The 19751-nt window shown below is 42.3% G+C and overlaps 1 protein-coding gene across 1 annotated transcript; it reads right to left on the bottom strand.

Annotated features, from left to right (window-relative positions):
- Positions 1-787: 787 nt before the first annotated feature.
- Positions 788-18699, bottom strand: LOC120302693 (endothelin receptor type B-like). Its single transcript, XM_039331517.1, has 8 exons — positions 18453-18699; positions 14650-15209; positions 8635-8747; positions 8342-8546; positions 6638-6787; positions 5394-5527; positions 3508-3616; positions 788-2107 (listed from the first exon to the last, which is right to left on the bottom strand). The coding sequence occupies exons 2-8, from the start codon at positions 15139-15141 to the stop codon at positions 1964-1966; spliced, it is 1347 nt and encodes a 448-aa protein (XP_039187451.1). The 5' UTR covers positions 15142-15209; positions 18453-18699; the 3' UTR covers positions 788-1963.
- Positions 18700-19751: the final 1052 nt, after the last annotated feature.

Genomic DNA, 19751 nt, shown 5'->3' with positions numbered 1-19751 from the left:
GAAGAGAATAGAATAGAATAGAATTGGAAGGGACCTTGGAAGTCTTCTAGTCCAGCCACCTGCTCAAGCAGGAGAACCTGTACCATCTAAGACAGTGGTTCTCAACCTTTCTAATGCCGTGACCCCATAATACAGTTCCCCATGTTGTGGTGACCCCCAAGTGGATGTGGCCACCAATAAGAGGGAGTAGGACAGCTAGGGAAAAGGAAAAAAAATGGCGGACAGCATGGTTTGGCGACCCCCGTGAAATGGTCATTCGACCCCAAATGGGGTCCCGACCCACAGGTTGAGAACCACTGATCTAAGACAAGTGACTGTCTAGCCTCTTCTTAAAAATCTCTAGTGATGGAGCGCCCACGATTTCTGGGAGCAAGCTGTTCCACTGGTTGATTGTCTTCACTGTCAGGAAGTTTCTCCTTAATTCCAGGTTGTGTCTCTCTTTGATCAATTTCCAACCATTGTTTCTTGTCCTGCCCTCTGTGCTTTGGAGAATAACATGACCCCCTCTTCTTTGTGGCAGCCCCTCAAATACTGGAATACTGCTATCATGTCTCCCCTATTTCTTCTTTTTCTTTAGACTAGCCAAACCCAAGTCCTGCAGCCGCTCTTTGTATGTTTTAGTCTCCAGGCCTTTGATCATCTTAGTTGCTCTTCTCTGAATTTTTTGCAAACTCTCAACATCTTTTTTGTGACATAAGGTTTTATAAAGCGGTACTAATACCTCGCGTGATATTGATTCTGTGCCTCTGTTTATACAACCCAGGATTGTATTAGCTTTTTTTGCTGCTGCTGCTGCTGCTGCTGCACACTGCTGGCTCATGGTTAAGTGATCGTCCACTAGGACTCCAAGGTCCCTCTCATAGTTACTGTTTTTAAGCCAGGTCTTGCTTGGCTTCAGAGTTGACTGGAAAAGTCAAGCTGAATCTTGCCAGTCTTATACCAACAACTTCATCACAAGACTAAGTAAATGACGTCCACCTACATCACGGGCAGTCATTGGTGGGAAAAGGAACGGATGATACAATTAAAAGTTGCAGCATAGAACCAAAAAGTTCACTTACATATTTACGTCAGACTTCAGGACGCATTGCTTGTATTAGGATGTCCCTGTGCATGCCACCATTTTGATGTAACCTCAGTTGCAGATGAACTACAAGTCCCACTGCATTTTCTTGGAAAGGAACATGAGTAGTGTAAGAGATTCCATCTTCCTACCTACTCCTGTCCCATTTGAGTTGGAGGCACCGTCTAAGGTGCTTCCAGGTTGAAAGGATTAGCCAGAGACACCAAGTTTGCTTGGGGGACACCCGTGTGTGGGGTTCCTTTTTATGTCCCTGTCAAGGAGCTGGAGTGAATGACGGGAGCTCACCCTGCCACACAGCGGCACCCGGGTCTCGAACGCGGGCTTGCTAACCCAACATCCTAACCATATGAGCCACCACATTCCTTCCTACCTACTTAGCTTAAAAAGAAAAAAAATATATGATCCTGAAGCTTGGATGAAGAGACAGTGACAACCCACGTTTGTTCACTGAGAAATAGCTTAATTTCTCTGTTCTGTGTCAACCCTTAACCCTTTTCTGTTTTCTTCTTGCTGAGTATCGCCCCTTGGCTTCTGCTCGGTGTGGCCCCTTTTATACAGAGCAGATAACCTGGGATCATGCCTATTCTTATGGTCCTCAACATTATTTTATTCTGTAAGGAAGAATGAGTAAAGAAAAGAAGTGATCATGAAAAGATAAAAAAAGAGAGAGAGAGAGAAAAGAAGAGAAGAGAAAAACAAGATCGCTAGCAGGGATTTTTTTTTGAAAGGGCTGTGACTGAAGTCGGATGATTTGAAAGCAAGGCTCATCCCTGTGGAAGAAAAGTGAATTCAAGAGGAATACCCCAAACCAAGGTCCCGTATCTGAGAAGTCCATCTCAGAAGTCCAATGAAATGTTCTCATCTTGTTTCCTCCTGGGTCTAAGTCGAACTGCACTTATTGCTCAGGTGAGAACTGCTCCGGTCGAGCTCCTGCCCGTTGGCTTTCCATTTTCCCACGGATCCCTTATCGTCTGTTGGGAGGATGCCAAGTGCTGGCCGTTGGCACCAGCAACAAAGGCAGGACTAGGAGAAATAAAACAGAGATAAGAGTCATTTAAGGCAGGAATGGATAGACATCAGGCTTCTGAGCAGCGCTGGTTCCTCTGTCCTTACCCAATATTGGAGGAGAATAAGTTGAGGGTCAAGAGTGAAAATCTGGCAGCTACATGCCTCTTTGCTTTCATCTTGCCAATAGAATAAAGGGGGGGGGGAGATGATGCTTTTGAATGGGTTAGTCAAAGAAACGAAATCTCTCCAGTTCTGCCGAGAGACTGTCTGGAAACTTTTCAAGGTCATTCTAGCTGGTGTGAAGAAGATAGCAGATGGTTCTCATAACAAAAAGAAATTGCTTACCTGAGCTGCGTATATATTTTGGGGGAGGGAGGGCTGTTGGCTGGGAATTTCATTATTATATGCTATGGTTAGATGCCTTGGGACTTTGGGGTTAGTTTCCCTTCGCCTATACCCGCGGTTCCCAACCTTTTCTATACCCTGCACCCCTAGAACACTTCTGATATATTCTCGCACCCCTTGACAAAAGTTCAAAACGAATTATGCGTATACACTATAATTTTGAAACTTCTAAACCCAAGTTTTTGCAATCCCTGGAATATTGTCTCGCACCCCCCGTTGGGAACCCCTGACCTATACCATACCGTGTATTCAATAAACTAGTAAGTTTTTCAGAAATGAAAGTGATCCTGGACTTTATTAGGCTATTCGAGCTGGAGGTTGATGTTGAGATTGACAGATCACAAACATGGTCATCAATCACCGGTGAAGTTTTGTCTCATTCTTCCTGGCTCAGGATAGGCCCAGAAGTCACTAATGGTAGCTCTGCCTTCACACACTCTGTCAAGTTTATTTGTTCTCCCGAATTAGGTAATGGCAATAGCATTTTAGACTTACATACTGCCCCATAGTATTTTACAGCACTCTGGGTGAGAGTGTATTTTACAATGTCAGCACTACTTGCATATTGCCTCCCAACAATCCTGAGTCCTCATTTCATTGACCTTGGAAGGATGGAAGGCTGAATGAACCTTGAGCCCTGTCAGGATTGTACTCCAGGCTGTGGGCAGAGTTTGCCTGCAACACTGCAATTCTAACCACCGCGCCACTAGGGATCCAGGTAAGGTGGCAGTAACCACAGCTAGCCGAAGTTTGCTTGCTGGTGGTAAAAGAGAAGGGGTGTCTGTGTTCTACACACCATAAGAGATGGTTTTCTGCTTCTTGCAAACCATCTATGTTTTCTCTTGAGCGTCTGCTGAGTGGAGTTGGAGGCAAAAAAGATTGCAGACATCATAAAGGGGGAAGTAATAATAAAGTTTTCCTCTCTATTTTTGCTGGTACTGATCTGGATGTGTCAGTTTATCATGTCCTCCCTCCTTCCCATCACAGGCCATCCTCTCGTCAACTCTTACCTGAAAGCAGTTCTTAAATTTCCGGCTAACAAAATAGAGAGCCACGGGGTTGATGCAGGAATTGAGAGAGGCCATGTTGATTCCAAAATAATCCATTACCAGAAGGAAACTGGATGGAAAGAGAAAGGAAAGAGTCGCGATATAGAACGTTAAAAGTGAAGCAAGATGATATCTTCAAGGACAAAGTCAACTCTTGATGACTCCAGGAATATATCCAGCATTTTTCTTGGATATGGAAGACATTGCCATTGCCTTCCCAACTTCTGGGATATTTTTTTCAACTTCCCAGCCTAGTCTGTAACCTTCCATATTTTATCCTAGGATTTAACCTTCTTAGCTTTATCAGCAGAACTGAGGGCAAGCTGGGAAAGCGTAACCTGTTTCTTTTCGAGAATTCTTTCAGTTCAAGCCAGATCATCCAAAGGATTGCTTAAGCCCTGGTTAGTTTATGGATTGACTGTCGCAAGGCACTCTTCATTGGTTGCCCTTGAGAACCATATGGAAGCCTCAACTTGTTCAGGATACAGTAGTGTGACCAGTTGGGGGCATGCCGCAGTTTACCCATCTAACATTTCACTGGTTCCAGGTGCAATTCGAAGTGCTGGTTGTTGCCTATAAAGCTGTACATGGCATAGGGCTTCATTACTTGAGGGAGCTCCTGTCTCCCATAGTATCTGCCCAGCTAATTTGATCTGGGACTCTTCAATTAAACCAGGGGTCTCCAAACGTGGCAACTTTAAGACCTGTGGATGTCAACTCCCAGAATTCCCCTGACCAGCTGAGGAATTCTGGAAGTTGAAGTCCACAAGTCTTAAAGTTGCCAAGTTTAGAGACCATGAATTAAATCAACCTTCTGCTTTATCTTGCAGAAGGAGCTTACTGACACATAACAATATCTTTGTGAAAGGATCTTGACAAAGGATCTATATCAGTGGTTCTCAACCTTTTTAATGCCGTGACCCCCCAACCGGTCGTAAGTTGAGAACTACTCAACCAGTCGTAAGTCGAGGACTACTCAACTGATGCAGCACCGTTTGCAGAATGGGACTTTTGGCAGGCTCAGCAGGGCAGAGACAGCCTGGACAATTCCTATTGGCTTTTGAAAGCCAATAGAATTAGACTCTATTCAAGAGAGTCTATTCTATTGGCTTTCAAAAGCCAATAGAATAAAAGGGAGTAGCACAGCTAAGGAAAAGGGGGAAAAAAATGGCGGACTGCGTTGTTTGGCGACCCCCGTGAAATGGTCATTCGACCCCAAATGGGGTCCCGACCCACAGGTTGAGAACCACTGATCTACATGGTGATAACTACTAAATCTTTTGCATTGTTTGGGACTGCCCTATCTCCTGATGATGTCAGATCTTACAAAGTTCAGCCCAGACTCTTCCATGATCAAAGCAATAGTTAGATCAGCCTGAAGACCTTGTAATTTGGGGGAAAGGCCGTTAAAATCTTGACAGTGGTTTTAGATGTTCATCACTCCTTCACAGCCCTACCTCAAGACTTTATGTTGCTTTTATCAAATGTTTACAATTTTATGGAGCTTTTTAATGGATGTTGTCATGAAGATCCCAGCTGCGGTGGAAAGGTGGGAAAGCCATAATTCAGGGGTCCCCAACCCCCGGTACTGGGCCATGGCATGCCAACAATCGGTCCACACAACAAAGCCCCATCGGTGGGATGCAGGGAACACACAAAACCACGCACTATCTGGTCTGTGGAAAAACCTTTCTCCACGGAACTGGTCCCTGGTGCCCAAAAGGATGGGGACCTCTGCCATAATTGAATCAATACACTTATAAATACATAAAGCAGAAAGATTAATTGTCGAAACTGCTGAGGTTTTTTTTTTTAAAGTCTCATATTGTTCTGCATATTGTTCTCACCTAAGCAGCTCACATCTATCAGCATCTTGTTGGTTATAGATGGTCTTCTTGAGAATCCTACTGAGATGAAGAGGAAGCCAGCAGAGGGCAAAGATCACCACTAGACAGAAGACAGTTTTGGCCACTTCCCTGCGCTGGAAAACACACATGTGATCGTTGAAATGAACAGAACGTTAGAAAAAGTTGAATTCTCTCACGCACCACTCCATCCTGTCCTCTCTGGTATTTAGGTCAGACCTTAAGGGGCTTCTGCCTTTTCCTGTTCCCCACTTATTTCTCTTGTTGCTTTATCTATTTGTGCTACGCTTGTCTTAAATTGCTGTTAACCACCCAGAATCATAAGAGATGAGATGGGCAGCCATATAAAACTTCCCAATAAAACGTAAGTAAATAAGATGGCCCTGCCAAGTCTTAAATATAAAATTAAACAAGGAGAAGAGGCAAATATTTCGTCCTACAGGGTGCAATCAACCACTGCCACAAGATAAGGTCTTGGCTGCTAATAGAAATAGCCTCCAAAGAGCTGGACAAATCCACGAAGAGCAGATCTGTCGATGGCTATTAACTCTGATGATGGCTAGTAATTTGGTGGGTACTGAATCCACTCACCTTCCTCCAGCATCCGGCATAACCAGTAATTATGATTTGATATTCCAAACTGGACTGGAATAATAGGCTAAAAGTCTAGTGCACTTTTGGGTCAAAGGGAGAGGGCAATTAGCAAATTATCAAAGAAAAAGATCCATTAATTCCTGATCAACAAATGCACATAATTCATTGACCATTATTTAAATCAGACGAGTCCAACCCATGTCTTGCAGGCCACATGCAGCCCTGGAAAGCTACTAATATGGCCCTACAAGATAATAAAAAAATAAAGGAAGTTTGTTTTTACATACATTCGCTATATTATATATTTTATCATTGGCTTATCGGCTGCTGCTTATACTTATTTATCTTGTGGATGCTTTTATTGTTTTATTGTCTTTTCAATTGTTTTAATTATAAATTGTAATTAGAATTGGAAGCCATTGAGAATGAGTTGGGTGGCTGTAGAAATTGAATAAATAAAGTAAAATAAAATAATGAAATATATGTGACTCAAGACAATTCCTCTTCATTCATTGCAGCCCAAGCAAGCCAAAAGGTTGGATTTGGATGGACAATAATGGCAGGAGACAAAATGAAAAAGCCTCTCCACCCCCTGTGTTTAGCCAAAGGTGATCTTAGCTAGAGGATCTCACCCGTTTCATGTGATCATTGAGGGCCAGCCGCATGCCGTTGCTCTTGCTTAACATCTCGCAAGACATGAGGGAGTAGAAGACCCCAGTGCAGGCCAAAGGCAGGCAGAAGTAAAATCCAAAGAGCCACCAGTCTTTCACATCCTTGTAAAACTGTGGACAAAGAAAGAAACAGCTTCAAGGAATCGGTGAGCTACGCATCCACCAAACTCGCTCGTGTGCAGAAATCGGAACCAGGCCCTCTGCTAAGCAAGGTAGTGAAATGTTTTGAGTTCTAGGGTTGTTTGAACCGGCCAGTTCTGGCTTTTTAAAGAAGCCATAGTTAAACAATCTAGAGATTGCTATGTTGTGGGAACTCCGCTTTTTTCTTTTTTTTTGACCACGATATGCAAATGTCAGACTACTGCAAGCTCTTGATTGCAGAACATTTACCCAATCTAAGCAAAGATAGGCTTGTTCTAGAGAGTGCTTTAGTCTTCTACTACTACTGTATGGTTGGTGAGTAGATTTCACAAGATTCTTTCTCCTCAGAGACCTTGCCCCTGTAGCTGTAGGCAGCAGCAGGTCTTGCCCATATCTCTCTATGGTGTCTTTTCTATTTCCAAATTGGAGGGTCATACAGGTACATTGTATATTCATTGTTTTTAAGGGATGTTAGCTCTTCATTCACATTTTGGGTTACAAAACATATTTGCCAAGCTAGCATAGGTGGAAAACTTTGGCTTAGATATGTTGTTTTATTGTTTTCTTTTTTTGTAACGGGTTTTTCTATAGCTATCTCCTTCCTTTCCTTCCTCCTTCCCTCCCTCCCTCCCTCCCTCCCTTGACCATAATAAAGACATTTCAACTTCGTTATGTCATCCCAAGAGAAATGAAACTAAGGAAGGCATCCTATCTCTTTATCTTCATATTGTGGTATGAAGTCACTTGTGCCCATCATTTCTGAGTGGGGTGGGGTCTGATTCTCAACAATTTTCTTTTTTCTTCCTCCACGTACATTTGGAAGTACCATGCGCAAGAAGTCGAGCTTACACCAATGTGAGCATACCTCCAAGCTAGGGCCTTCTGGGATTACAACTCCCAATTTTTCCAACGAGTGCCGGAGAGTAGTAAACCCAGCAGAGTTAGAGAGAGCACCAGAATGGAAAAAGACGGATAAATAAGAGCAATGTACCAAAGTGAAGTGAAGCTTCCAAGCAACCACTGTGTCTTCCACCTACTCCCAACTAGCTAGAGCAGTGGTTCTCAACCTTTTTAATGGCACGACCCCCCCAACCGGTCGTAAGTCGAGGACTACTCAACCGGTCGTAAGTCGAGGACTACTCAACTGGTGCAGCACCGTTTGCAGAATGGGACTTTTGGCGGGCTCAGCAGGGCAGAGACAGCCTGGACAATTCCTATTGGCTTTTGAAAGCCAATAGAATTAGACTCTATTCAAGAGAGTCTATTCTATTGGCTTTCAAAAGCCAATAGAATAAAAGGGAGTAGCACAGCTAAGGAAAAGGGGGGAAAAAATGGCGGACTGCGTTGTTTGGCGACCCCCGTGAAATGGTCGTTCGATCCCAAATGGGGTCCCGACCCACAGGTTGAGAACCACTGAGCTGGAGCCTGTCCATTCAAAGCAGGAAGAGATATACACTGAACGTTAACAGCCTCTCGGTTGTTCAACGTCTCTGTTTCCTATCACTGCCAAAGGAGAGAACCTACCACCATAAAGCTGGATTTCTGCTCGGGGGCCAGGAAGCAAACCCAATGAGTCTGTTGACGGTAATCCAGTTTCACCAAGTCAAAGGCAATGGCTTCCGGGATAGCCAGGATGATGGCCATGGCCCAAATGAAAGTCACTTCAACTGCCTTCCACATAGGGATCCCAACGCCCTGGATACGGCTCCAGGAAGCCACCGCTCGGTATCTACAGGAGAAACAAAGGAGACACTATTTGCAAGAAGAAAGAGCTACTCATCCCGTAAAAATGAGAAATACGCCGAAGCGTTTATTACCGGTCGATACTGAGAGCACAAAGGCTGAGGACGGTGATGCCAACAGAGGCCTTCTGTATGAATGGAACCAATTTACAGACCTGCACGCCGAAAGGCCAGTCTTCCGCAAGAAGCTAGAAAGAAAAAGAAAGGAAAGAAACTCGTGGTTATTTGTCCATAATGGAAGATTCTGGGTAATAGAGAGATTCCAGGCAAATAAGGCTTGGGGAAGCACAGCTGGTCCTAGGAGCACAACTGAGGGCAAAAATTTCTGCTGTTAAACGAGTTTTGCCCCATTTTACGGCCTGTCTTGCCACAGTTAAGTCAATTCGTGCAATAATTAGGTTAGGAGCATGATTGTTAAGTGAATCTCGCTTTCCCCATTGACTTTGCTTGTTAGACGTTCACCAAAGGTGATCCCGGGACACGGCAATTGTCATGAATATGAACCAGTTGCCAAGCGGTTAAATTTTGATCGCATGACCATGGGAATGCTCCAAGAGTTGGATGGAAAACCGATTATAAGGCACTTTTTTCGGTGCCATTGTAACTTTGAATGATCACTGAACAAACTGTTATAAGTCAAGGTCTACCTGCATAGTCTCTACCGAACTATCATCATGTATTAAAAGGCACCCCTGATTCCCAGCATCTCTGGGCAGTTAAGCTTGTTGGCTTTATATTTTTATGTAGAATCTGTCTATGTACTAGATCTGTAGGAGACAGTAAAAACCATCACTATCCTGTAATTAAAACCAGACATATTGTAGGAGATGACTAGGCAGAGGCCAAGGCTGGAGTCAAATGCATCATCAGTTTAGATTAGAATCTCTATATTACCATAAGTGATCTAAGTCACCCCTTAAAATCCGTTAACAGTCTGGCACTAATTTGCCTTGACTGTTAGTAATTCAGATTCTTGCATGAAATAAACCCCTTAGTGCTTTTGAAGTCTATCTTTTGAGCAACTAGGATGATTAAAGGCCTGGAGACTAAAACATTTGAAGACCGGTTGCAGGAACTGGGTATGGCTAGTCTAGAGAAAAGAAGGACATGACATCAGTGCTCCAATATTTGAGGGGTTGCCACAAAGAACAAGGGGGAGGGGGTCAACTTATTTTCCAAAGCACCAGAAGGCAAGACAAGAAACAATGGATGGAAACTAATCCAGGAGAGAAGCAACCTAGAACTAAGGAGAAATTTCCTAACAGTGAGAACAATTAACCAGTGGAACAACCTGCCTCCAGAAGTTGTGGGTGCTCCATCACTGGGGGCTTTAAAGAAGAGACTGGACAGTCACTTGTCTGGAATGGTATCGGGTCTCCTGCTTGAGCAGATGTTGAACTAGAAGATGTTGAACAAGGTCCTTTCCAGGTCTATTCTGATTGATTGAGGCAAACCATTTATATACTATATATACTCTTTCTTCTATCCTGGTTCCTGATTTTGCACCTGACATATCTTGAAAAATCCTAAGAGCAAGAAAAGTGCAAACTTAGCATCAAAACTGCCAGCTGTCCCCGAAAACGGGATTAAGAAGGCTCGTCTTTATTGTAATTTAGGCATGGCTGACAGTCAGTTGAGCGTCACTGGGGCAGAGAGGAGAGCTGGTCCACTTGCTCCAGGTTGAATTACTACTTTTCCTGCAGATTCTTGCGTGTGATCAGATGTGAGCCTTTCCTTTCTCATGATCACTCATGAATGGTGGTTGCATGTTTACATTCTCTGCATTTCTGGATAATCTCCTGACCCAAACAGAAGCCAGAGAAAAATATTAAAATGTTAACATGACCACGGAAACAGTCTGCAGACAACGCTGGCTCAAAGGCCTTGAAACAGAAATCAGCACCATCTAGTATAGATGGTAACAACTAGCAGTGTAAGATTGGTAACCTCCCCCCAAATTGTGAAGATTATTCTGTAAGCGTTAATGGCAATTGGGCTGTCTTGTAGATTGGAGTTTTAATGGATGTTTTGGGGGTTGTTGTTGTTTTTTTGTACATGTGAGATTGCTTTGCTTCAACTGTTTTTTTACAATAATTGTAAACTGGCCAGAATCTGAAATCATGTGGTAAATACAGATTGATGCATAAATAAATGAGTCATTGAGATTAGACTGAGAAGTATTTGTAATACGTAGACTGGTTTCAAATAAAGCTTATGATAAGGTGAATTAGGAATGGGTAAAGAACCCCAGCTGCAACAACTGTAAACAGGATTTATGAAAACTCAAGAAGTTATTGTTTCCTGCTTAAAAAAAACTCCATGTAAATTACATTAAGAAATGTTTGCTGTAGAAAATCTAATTATTAAAGACGGCTTTTAGATTTAACCAAAAGTATGGTTGGCTTTTTTTTTTAAAAAAAAAAATGGGTTACATGCATGTTTGAAAAAGAACAACTGGAATAATTCAACCTCAGGAGATAAAAAATAATGCTTACCCTTGTCTTAGTCTACTAAATAATGAAAAAGATTTTTCCTCTTTGTTTTATGTTCTGAACACTTTGTTCAGATTTCAGATCAGCTGTTTTTCCATACTCAATGCTGCAACCTTGTGACTCACTGATGTGATGAAAGATGAATTACAAGGATTATCCCAATCTTAAAATCTTGTTGACCTTCTAACTCTACTTCAACAGCCAGAATATGTAAGGTAGACCATGAGCAAGTCACCTATAGTTTTGGGATTACGTGTGCCAATTTCTTTATTTGTGATCAGAATGTAGCAATGTTTTTTGGACTATTGACCAAGTCCCAAATATTAGAAAATAATATCCAGTAATTACATTTTTTTCTTAATATTTTTCCACAAGTACAGGTTACTTTTTTCCCCTAATCAGCCAAGGGTTTGTCCATTGGTTGGGACAGGAATTGACTGACTGAGCCCGACATGGTGAGCTGAGAGACTGACTAGTCCAGAATCACCCAGTCAGTTTTCATGCCTGAAGCGGAACTAGAACTCACAGTCTCCTGGTTTCTAGCCTTGTGCTTTAACTACTAAACCAGTGGTTTTCAACCTTTTTAATGCCGCGACCCCCAACCGGTCGTAAGCCGAAGACTACTCAACCGGTCGTAAGTCGAGGACTACTCAACTGGTGCAGCACCATTGGCAGGATGGGACTTTTGGCGAGCTCAGGAGGGCAGAGACAGCCTGGACAATTCCTATTGGCTTTTGAAAGCCAATAGAATTAGACTCTATTCAAGAGAGTCTATTCTATTGGCTTTCAAAAGCCAATAGAATAAAAGGGAGTAGCACAGCTAAGGAAAAGGGGGAAAAAATGGCGGACTGCGTTGTTTGGCGACCCCCGTGAAATGGTCGTTCAACCCCAAATGGGGTCCCGACCCACAGGTTGAGAACCACTGGACTAAACCAAACTGCTTCTCATCCAGAAATTTCCTGTTAGTTAGAACAATTAATCAGTGGAAGGATATGCCTCCTGAAGCGGTGAATGCTCCAACGCTGGAAGTTTTTAAGAAGAGATTAGACAGCCATTTGTCTGAAATGGTATGCGATTTCGTGCCTGAGCAGGGGGTTGGACTAGATGACCTCTAAGCTCCCTTCCAGCTCTGTTATTCTGTTAATTACAAAATCACAGTGGAAAATAATACTGGCCCCACTTTCTCATATCTTTCGCCTCCTCTGGGCTGTTTGCACTTGCATGTTGTTCCTACGGATATTTTGGGAATAGAATACAAATTAAGATGGATTGGCAAAAGATTGCCCATCCTGGATTAGTTAATACTTTGCTGCATTGGCCAGCTGTCGAGCTGGGTGTAAGTCAATCTCTGGGTGCCTAGGTTATCCATGGCTTTTCCCCATCTCTTCTCCACATCTTTAAGTGGCAAGGGAGCTCTCATCCTAACCACACCTGGGAAGATCAGGATTATTGGACAGGAATGCATCGTTTTGAAATGAATTGCTGCAGATGATTGCAAGTATAATACGTTTGTGGGGTTCGTGAAGATGGAATAATTGGAATTGTGAATATGGAATAACCGACTCCTAACGACTTCAAGTATTGCTCCTTCACCATCTCTTGTTAATATATACTGCTCAAAAAAATAAAGGGAACACAAACGTATAGGATCCTATACGTTTGTCTTCCCTTTATTTTTTTGAGCAGTATATTTAAAACTGCTAATACTGAACTTTCTGTCCTTTTACTTTTGCAGAGCAAAGCTGTTGGAGTAATGGCCAAAGTCAGTAGAGTAAGACAGCTGCCAAGCTAATTCCAAGCAAAATGTGAGAGGGATGTCAATTTCTCTCAGAATATTTGGATCCCATACATCCTCCACAAGGACATTTCCAGATTGAACTAAATTGGGTCTCCTCCAAACTCCAACTACTATTAGGACGTATATCTGGACGGACACCAAGTAACACCACTCTTCTGAGTCCTTGCCAAGCTGACCTCTGATTACGTTCAAAGGAGATGATTGTGTTAAAAAAAAAAAAAATCCCAACCAGAAATATCTGGGAAGGAGGAGAACATGAAACAATTAGGTTTCACAGATATTTTGGCCTGGAGGCCTCCCATTTAGTCACATTTCACTGCTTTTACGACATCTGATCAACTTCTGGCTCTTGAGCTACAGAACAATCGCTCCACTGTTCCTTCTACTGCAATGCTCTACAGTGAAATGGGGAAAAGTAATCCCGTAGTAGGACGTCCGTTCCATGTTTTCATTCTGATGTTAGCAATGCACTTTCAGTTCTCCTTATCCTTCCACGTGCAAGTTTTCTGGTCTGTGAAGTTGGGTGGGGATATATTTGTTCAGGTGACAGGAACAGAATGTTTTCAATACTCCCCCAGAGGGGTATTTTCAGCCCATAGAAATCTACCCTATTTTTCATGGCCATAGTTGTCACTTTCAGAGAATCATAGGGCTGGAAGAGACCCTGGAGGTCTTCTACTCCACCCCTCCTGTCCAAGACATGAGTCCTTCTACCATCCTGGACAAATAGTTGTCCAATCTTTTCTTGAAAACCTCCCGCGACAGAGTACCCACAACTCCAGTTCCATTGATTGATTATTGCCAGGAAATGCCTCTCTAGTTCCAGGTTGGATCTTCCCTCTGATGGGTTTTTCACCCATTGCTTCTTGTCCTGCTCTCAGCTGCAATGGAGAATAAATCAGAATGACAGAATAAGAAAGTTGGAAGGGCTCTTGGAGATCTTCTAATCCAACCCTTTGCACAAGCAGGAGACCCTATACCATTTCAGACAAAAGGTTGTCCAGTCTCTTAAAAATACCTCTAGTATTGGAGCACCCACAACTTCTGGAGGTAAATCGCTTAACTGATTAATTGTTCTAACTATCAGGAAATTTCTCTTTATTTCTAGGCTGGTTCTTTCCTTGGTTAGTTTCCATCCATTGCTTCTTGTCCTGCCTTCAGGTGCTTTGGAGAATAGCTTCACTCCCTCTTCTTTGTGGCAATCCCTCAAATATCGGAACACTGCTATCATGCCATCCCTAATCAATGCCCTCTTCCCTGTGACAACCCTTTAAGTAGTGGAAGACATTTATTAGGTCTCCCCTAAGCCTTCTACTAGGCGAGACATATATCTCCTTTTTGCTGGACTGTACCATTTCAAACTATAGGTCACAGAAGCAGCAGCAACTTGCAACTTACCAGCTTAGATGGCCAGATCTCTGATAAGGACCATCGGCAGCCCTACTATTCAGATCCATTTTCAATTGCCTTTATGACATCTGATCAACTTCTGACTGTTGAGCTAGAGAACGATAACTAACAGTAACTTGACATCAGGGATCAGATCTGGAATTTTCTGTAGCTACTACATGGATGGTACCAATTTCTATGGACTCTTCCTGGTTGCATCCCAAGCAGATGCATCTTTTTACATCATGCATGTTCTACCGTTACCAACCTTATGTTTGAGCTCCTGTTGACTTCATCTCATTGATCAATCAAGTGAAGCTGGATTTGAAAGGAAGAGTGTCATAGCAAAGTGATAAACCCAGTCGAATAACAATGGTAAGTTACAAGTGGATGAGTAAAATAAATAAATACCTTATAGACATTAATGGGCAAAGCAATGAGGATGTAGAAGAGGTCTCCAAGAGCAAGACTGGCAATGAGGACGTTGGGTCCGTTTCTCATGCACTTATTCTTATAGATGATCCTTAGCAGGGTGGAATTTCCAATGATACCCACTATGAAGATCGTACAAGAGACAAATGTGTTGATGTACTTGAAGGCGTCCCGGATTTCTGTTGGCTTCGTACACATGACTGGTAGTGGAGCTTGTGGGATGGCATCCCCAGGAAAGTCCTTTGACTTGTTGGAGGGGATTCTATGATCTGGGAAGATGCCTGCTTGGATAATTTTGAAAGTTGGGTCTTCTCCCAGAATCTCCAAAGCTATGGTGCTGTCTTTGAAGCTGTTGGCTGTCTGGCTGGAGACCCTCAAGATCAGGCAGGAGGCCAACACCAGAGCAGTGAGATGTCTACCCATGGTGAAGCCAATTTCAAAAACCCACACAGTTTTGTGTGTGTTGAGCATTGCAGTGTTAACAATGTCTCCTAAGATGTCCTATTCTCATCTGCAGGTGGGAGACACTAGCAAAGAATCTGGATAACAAGAGAAAATAAAAAAAGTGATATTAATATAAGCATGACTTTCTTTTCATTTGATTGTTGTTCACAGAGGATAAGTAACCCACATAGCCTATGGGTCTTATATACTCCCTGGTTGTTTGAGTGGATCTCAAAATCTCTTCTACAATTGCCATAGACATTTGCCAGTAAAATTGATGAACTAAATCCTTGGGATGCAGATGAATAGGTATCTGCTTCTGTCGCTTTCTTTTCTACTCCATATAGTCAATGGAACTCAACTTTCCATGAACTCTCACAGTTTTTGGACCTCATGATCATCAACATCATCATCATCAAGTTGGAAGGGACTTTGGAGGTCCCCTAGTTCAACCCCATGCTCAGGCAGGAAACCCTATACCAGGGGTAGGCAACCTTGGTTCTTTGATGACTCGTGGACTTCAATTCCCAGAATTCCTGAACCAGCCATGCTGAAGGGAAAGGGAGCGTTTCCAAGCTGAGCCATGCTGGCTCAGGAATTCTGGGAGTTGAAGTCCACGAATCATAAAAGAGCCAAGGTTGCCTACCCCTGCCCTATACTATTTCAGACAAATGGCTGTCTAGTCTCTTCTTAAAAACTTCCAATGCTGGAGCATTCACAGCTTCTGGAGGCAGGTTGTTCCACTGATTGATTGTTCTAACTGTCAGAAAATTTCTCCTTAGTTCTAGGTTGCTTCTCTCCTTGATTAGTTTCCATTCATTGTTTCTTGTCTTGCCTTCTGGTGCTTTGCAGATTAGCTTGACTCCCTCTTCTTTGGGGCAGCCCCTGAGATATTGGAAGACTGTTATCATGTCCCCCCTCATCCTTCTCTTCATTAAACTAGACATACCCAATTCCTGCAACCGTTCCTTATATGTTTTAGCCTCCAGTCCCGTGACCATCTTTGTTGCTCTTCTCTGCACTCTTTCTAGAGTCTCAACATCTTTTTTACATCGTGGTGACCAAAACTGGATGCAGTATTCCAAGTGTGGCCTTATACCAAGGCATTGTAAAGTGGTATTAATGCTTCACGTGATCTTGATTCTATTCCTCTGTTAGTGCCTGTTAGTCCCTCTGTTAGCTTCTAGAAGACTAGAAGTAAACTAAAAAAATAGAACCCGTGGCATTCCAAGTTAAAAGGAAAATGTTAGAACTGACAGATGGCCAGGTGATCTTTAAGGTTCCTGGAGCAAATAGGAAGCTGAGCCTTCCACCCTTCCGAGGTTGGTGAAATGAGGACCCAGATTGTTGGGAACAATATGCTGAGTCTGTAAACTGCTTAGAGAGGGCTGAAAAGCCCTGTGAAGTATATAAATCTAAGTGCTATTGCTATAGCTATTCCAAGTCCCATCAGCCACAGTCAGCATGTGTGATGGCAAGGGCTTATGAAAATTGTACTACGTATGGGAGATTCCCAGCTCCTGATATCTAGTTGGGTTTGATTAAGGGGTGGTGTCATCAAAATACAGTATGTTGAAGTTAGTTCAGAATGTGGGAGGTGAAAACGAGGGACATGTCTCAGTTATTAGAAGGAAGAAATGTCTTTCTGCTAAAGATGAAGTCATTGGGACGTCAAACTTTATCCAAACAATAAATTAACCTAAATTACATTTCAGTTCTATCCACATACTTTCTGATTTACAGTAACAGCGAATAGCAAATTGCTGAATCTGATACGTAATGTTATTTCTTGCAGAGTAAATTTTTAAACATGTTTTAAAGATATTTACCCCACCTACAGTGGTGGGATTCAGCCAGTTCGGCAGAACCGGTAGCTAATTTTTTGTTGCCCAGGCCCAGAATGGACGTCCGGAAGTGGCATCCACACAGAGAACCTGTTGTTCCCATATTTGAATCCCACCACTGCCCACCTATACACATACATGCATACGTACGTACCTACATACACAACTCAAGGTGGCCAACATATCCAACATACCTTTCTCCTGTTTTCTCCAGAACAACCCTATGAGGTGAGTTGGGCTGAGAGAGATTAACTGGCCTAAAGTCACCCAGCTGGCTCTCATGTCTAAGGCAGGACTAGAATTCCCAGTCTCCTGTTTTAGGCCAGCACCTTAATCACTGCACCAGACTAGTTCTCATCGCTAAATAAAAAACAAAGTAGTTCTTTGGAAAGCTGTAAATTGCTTGGAAGCTGAAATTCATCATTAATGCATAATAATATAGCATTTCCTTATATAATTCCTTCTGCGAAATGATTGCTGTACAATTGCTTTCCTGTTATATTTACAAAACTTTTTAAAACAGATCCCGGATCCCAACTCATAATTTAATTGCAAGATTAGTGAACAATGAAAAGGAAAGGACTTCAAGAGGAAAGGAATAATGATTTTTTTTTCTTTGCAATGAGTGTATTAAAATAGGATCCCCTGCCTTAAAACATCAGTCAGTGACAATTTCAAATGCAAGAACACCTGTCGGGCTGTAAGTCCCAGGAATAACCTTTTTTAGATTTAAAATCTACAAACGTTTCACCACTTGACAATCACCAAATCAAATCTGAAACCATTAAAATACACATAAGCCATGCTAGTTTAAGTTCATGACACTAAAACATTAACACAATAAAATGAATCTTTTCATTGAAGTATTTCTAAATCAATAAATAGAGCTGTCAGCTGGCTTTTGCAGCTTAATATTTCTCAGATGCATTTGGTGTCCCTGATAATGATTCTCCCGATCACGAACAATTCAAGTGGTTTGGCTGTTGTTTCCGGGTTCTGCAACTGGGAAGTTTTTCAGCTACCTGGTTATAGTTTGTAAATATAGGATCCAACTTTCACCCGTTTGTGTTCCCTAATTGTTTAAACTTAGTTTCCACTGCATATACATCAAAAATGTAAGACCAAGAAAGAATTTGAGATCAATGCAATTTACAAAGAAGCATCCCTTAATTCAGGTTTTCTCCACGTTGGCAACTTGAAGATGCATAGGCTGGTGGCTGGGGAATTCTGGGTGTTGAAATTCACACGTCTTGAAGTTGCCAATGTTGAGAAACACTGCTATAGTCATTCATCTCCTCAGCTGCTTCCTTTCATCCTTTAATTCTCATCGATCCCCCCCCCACTATTTTAAGTATAGCAATTTCTAAACAATCCCTTTTGAACAGATATTCCAAAACTGATGGTCCACATATCACCATATCGCCCTAGCAAGATTCCATCTTCTGCTAGCCTGATGCATACAACTTGTTTATATTCAAATTCCCATTTTGTTACCTTGGCTGGCTGGTCAAAGGAAGGAATAATCCTTGTGTTATGATCCTAACACTCCAGATTTCCCTTTCACCAAAACTAGTTCTTTGCTGCTGCTTGCTGGTTAGAGGTGTTTAGAACCTAGAGCGTCCTAATTCTGGTGCCAGAAAAAAAACGATGCAGCCGGAGATGCTGACTACGTTAAGCTTGCTGAAAACATCTTCCAAGGATGAGCAGTTCTTATTTAGGGGCTACAGCCAATGACATGAGACCAAAGAGCAGAGGAAATTGGATGGACAGGGCAAGTTTTATCCTGTCGGAGGAGAGCACAAACAAGTGGTGTGTTTCAAGCAAGGGGGAGGTGGAGGAGGGGGGGAAGTTTTGGGCAGGGGAATCTCATGTTCAGGAAGCAGATTCCAAAATGCAAGCTCATCTGATTTTCAGCAACGGATTATTGATACATGTTTCTCAACTTTTCAATTAGCACCTTTGTTGTTATTGTTTTCTAATAAAACAGCAAGAATTGTTTTGCTTATAATCTTCCTCTGTTTTTCCTCCCCCCCTCTCTCCTTACTTTTTTCTCTTTTTTTTCTCCTGTTCTGGTGTATCGTTAACCCCAGTTTAGATTTTAGTGGGATACAAGGTTGAAAGAAACTACAGAAAAGTACAAACCACGAGGCCAATGGCCTTAAAGCCTTGTAACTACTAAACATTTCTTACAAGGAGGATTGTAAAGTAGTGCTGAATGGGAATATGGGAAGAAGAGCAGGATTTGAGCGTCTCACCCACATTTTCACCCACATGAAATGGAGAGAAAGAGGCTTGTGTGCTAGAAAAGGGCATATTGGTCCATTTCAGATTCCCATTTTGGCATGTACTTGTAAACTTTCTGCAAATATTTTTTATAAAGCTCCCTTATGTATCATTTTTTGTCAGGTGTGAAGAATTGGGACCACACAAAAACATTCCAGTTAAATTGATTTATTGCTCATGCCTATATATACAAGAATCTGGTCAACCAGCAATCAGCACTAAGTGGTGCTAGACAAGTTAGTAGAATTAAAAGGGGTTGCACAGAGGCTGCTTGTGGGAATGTAATGATTCCAAGGCTGATTCCTCTCTTGACTGTGCCCCAGGCTCTACCACACTTTCTCCTCTATCTTTGTAGGAACTTTCCCCTAATATTCTGTATATTTATCCATATATCTAGTTATATATTGTGATGGACAATTAGGAATTATAATTACTACAACCTTCCTCAAAGGCTGATACTTCCTCTGCATCATCTTCTAAGGTATGGACCACTCTCAGATTTCACAGTGC

This window comes from Crotalus tigris, unplaced genomic scaffold (genome assembly GCF_016545835.1).
Source record: "Crotalus tigris isolate CLP2741 ecotype Arizona unplaced genomic scaffold, ASM1654583v1 scf7180000017622.5263843, whole genome shotgun sequence".
NCBI lineage: Eukaryota > Metazoa > Chordata > Lepidosauria > Squamata > Viperidae > Crotalus > Crotalus tigris.
This window is presented reverse-complemented; position numbering and strand designations above follow the sequence as displayed.

Excerpts from the sequence above, each read along its gene's own strand:
- LOC120302693 (XM_039331517.1), bottom strand. The coding sequence starts at position 15,141 with ATGCTCAACACACACAAAACTGTGTGGGTTTTTGAAATTGGCTTCACC. Across the intron at positions 6,788-8,341 it reads AGAAATCCAGCTTTATGGTG|TTTTACAAGGATGTGAAAGA; the intron begins GTAGGTTCTCTC and ends CTTTGTCCACAG. Across the intron at positions 5,528-6,637 it reads TCAATGATCACATGAAACGG|CGCAGGGAAGTGGCCAAAAC; the intron begins GTGAGATCCTCT and ends TGTGTTTTCCAG.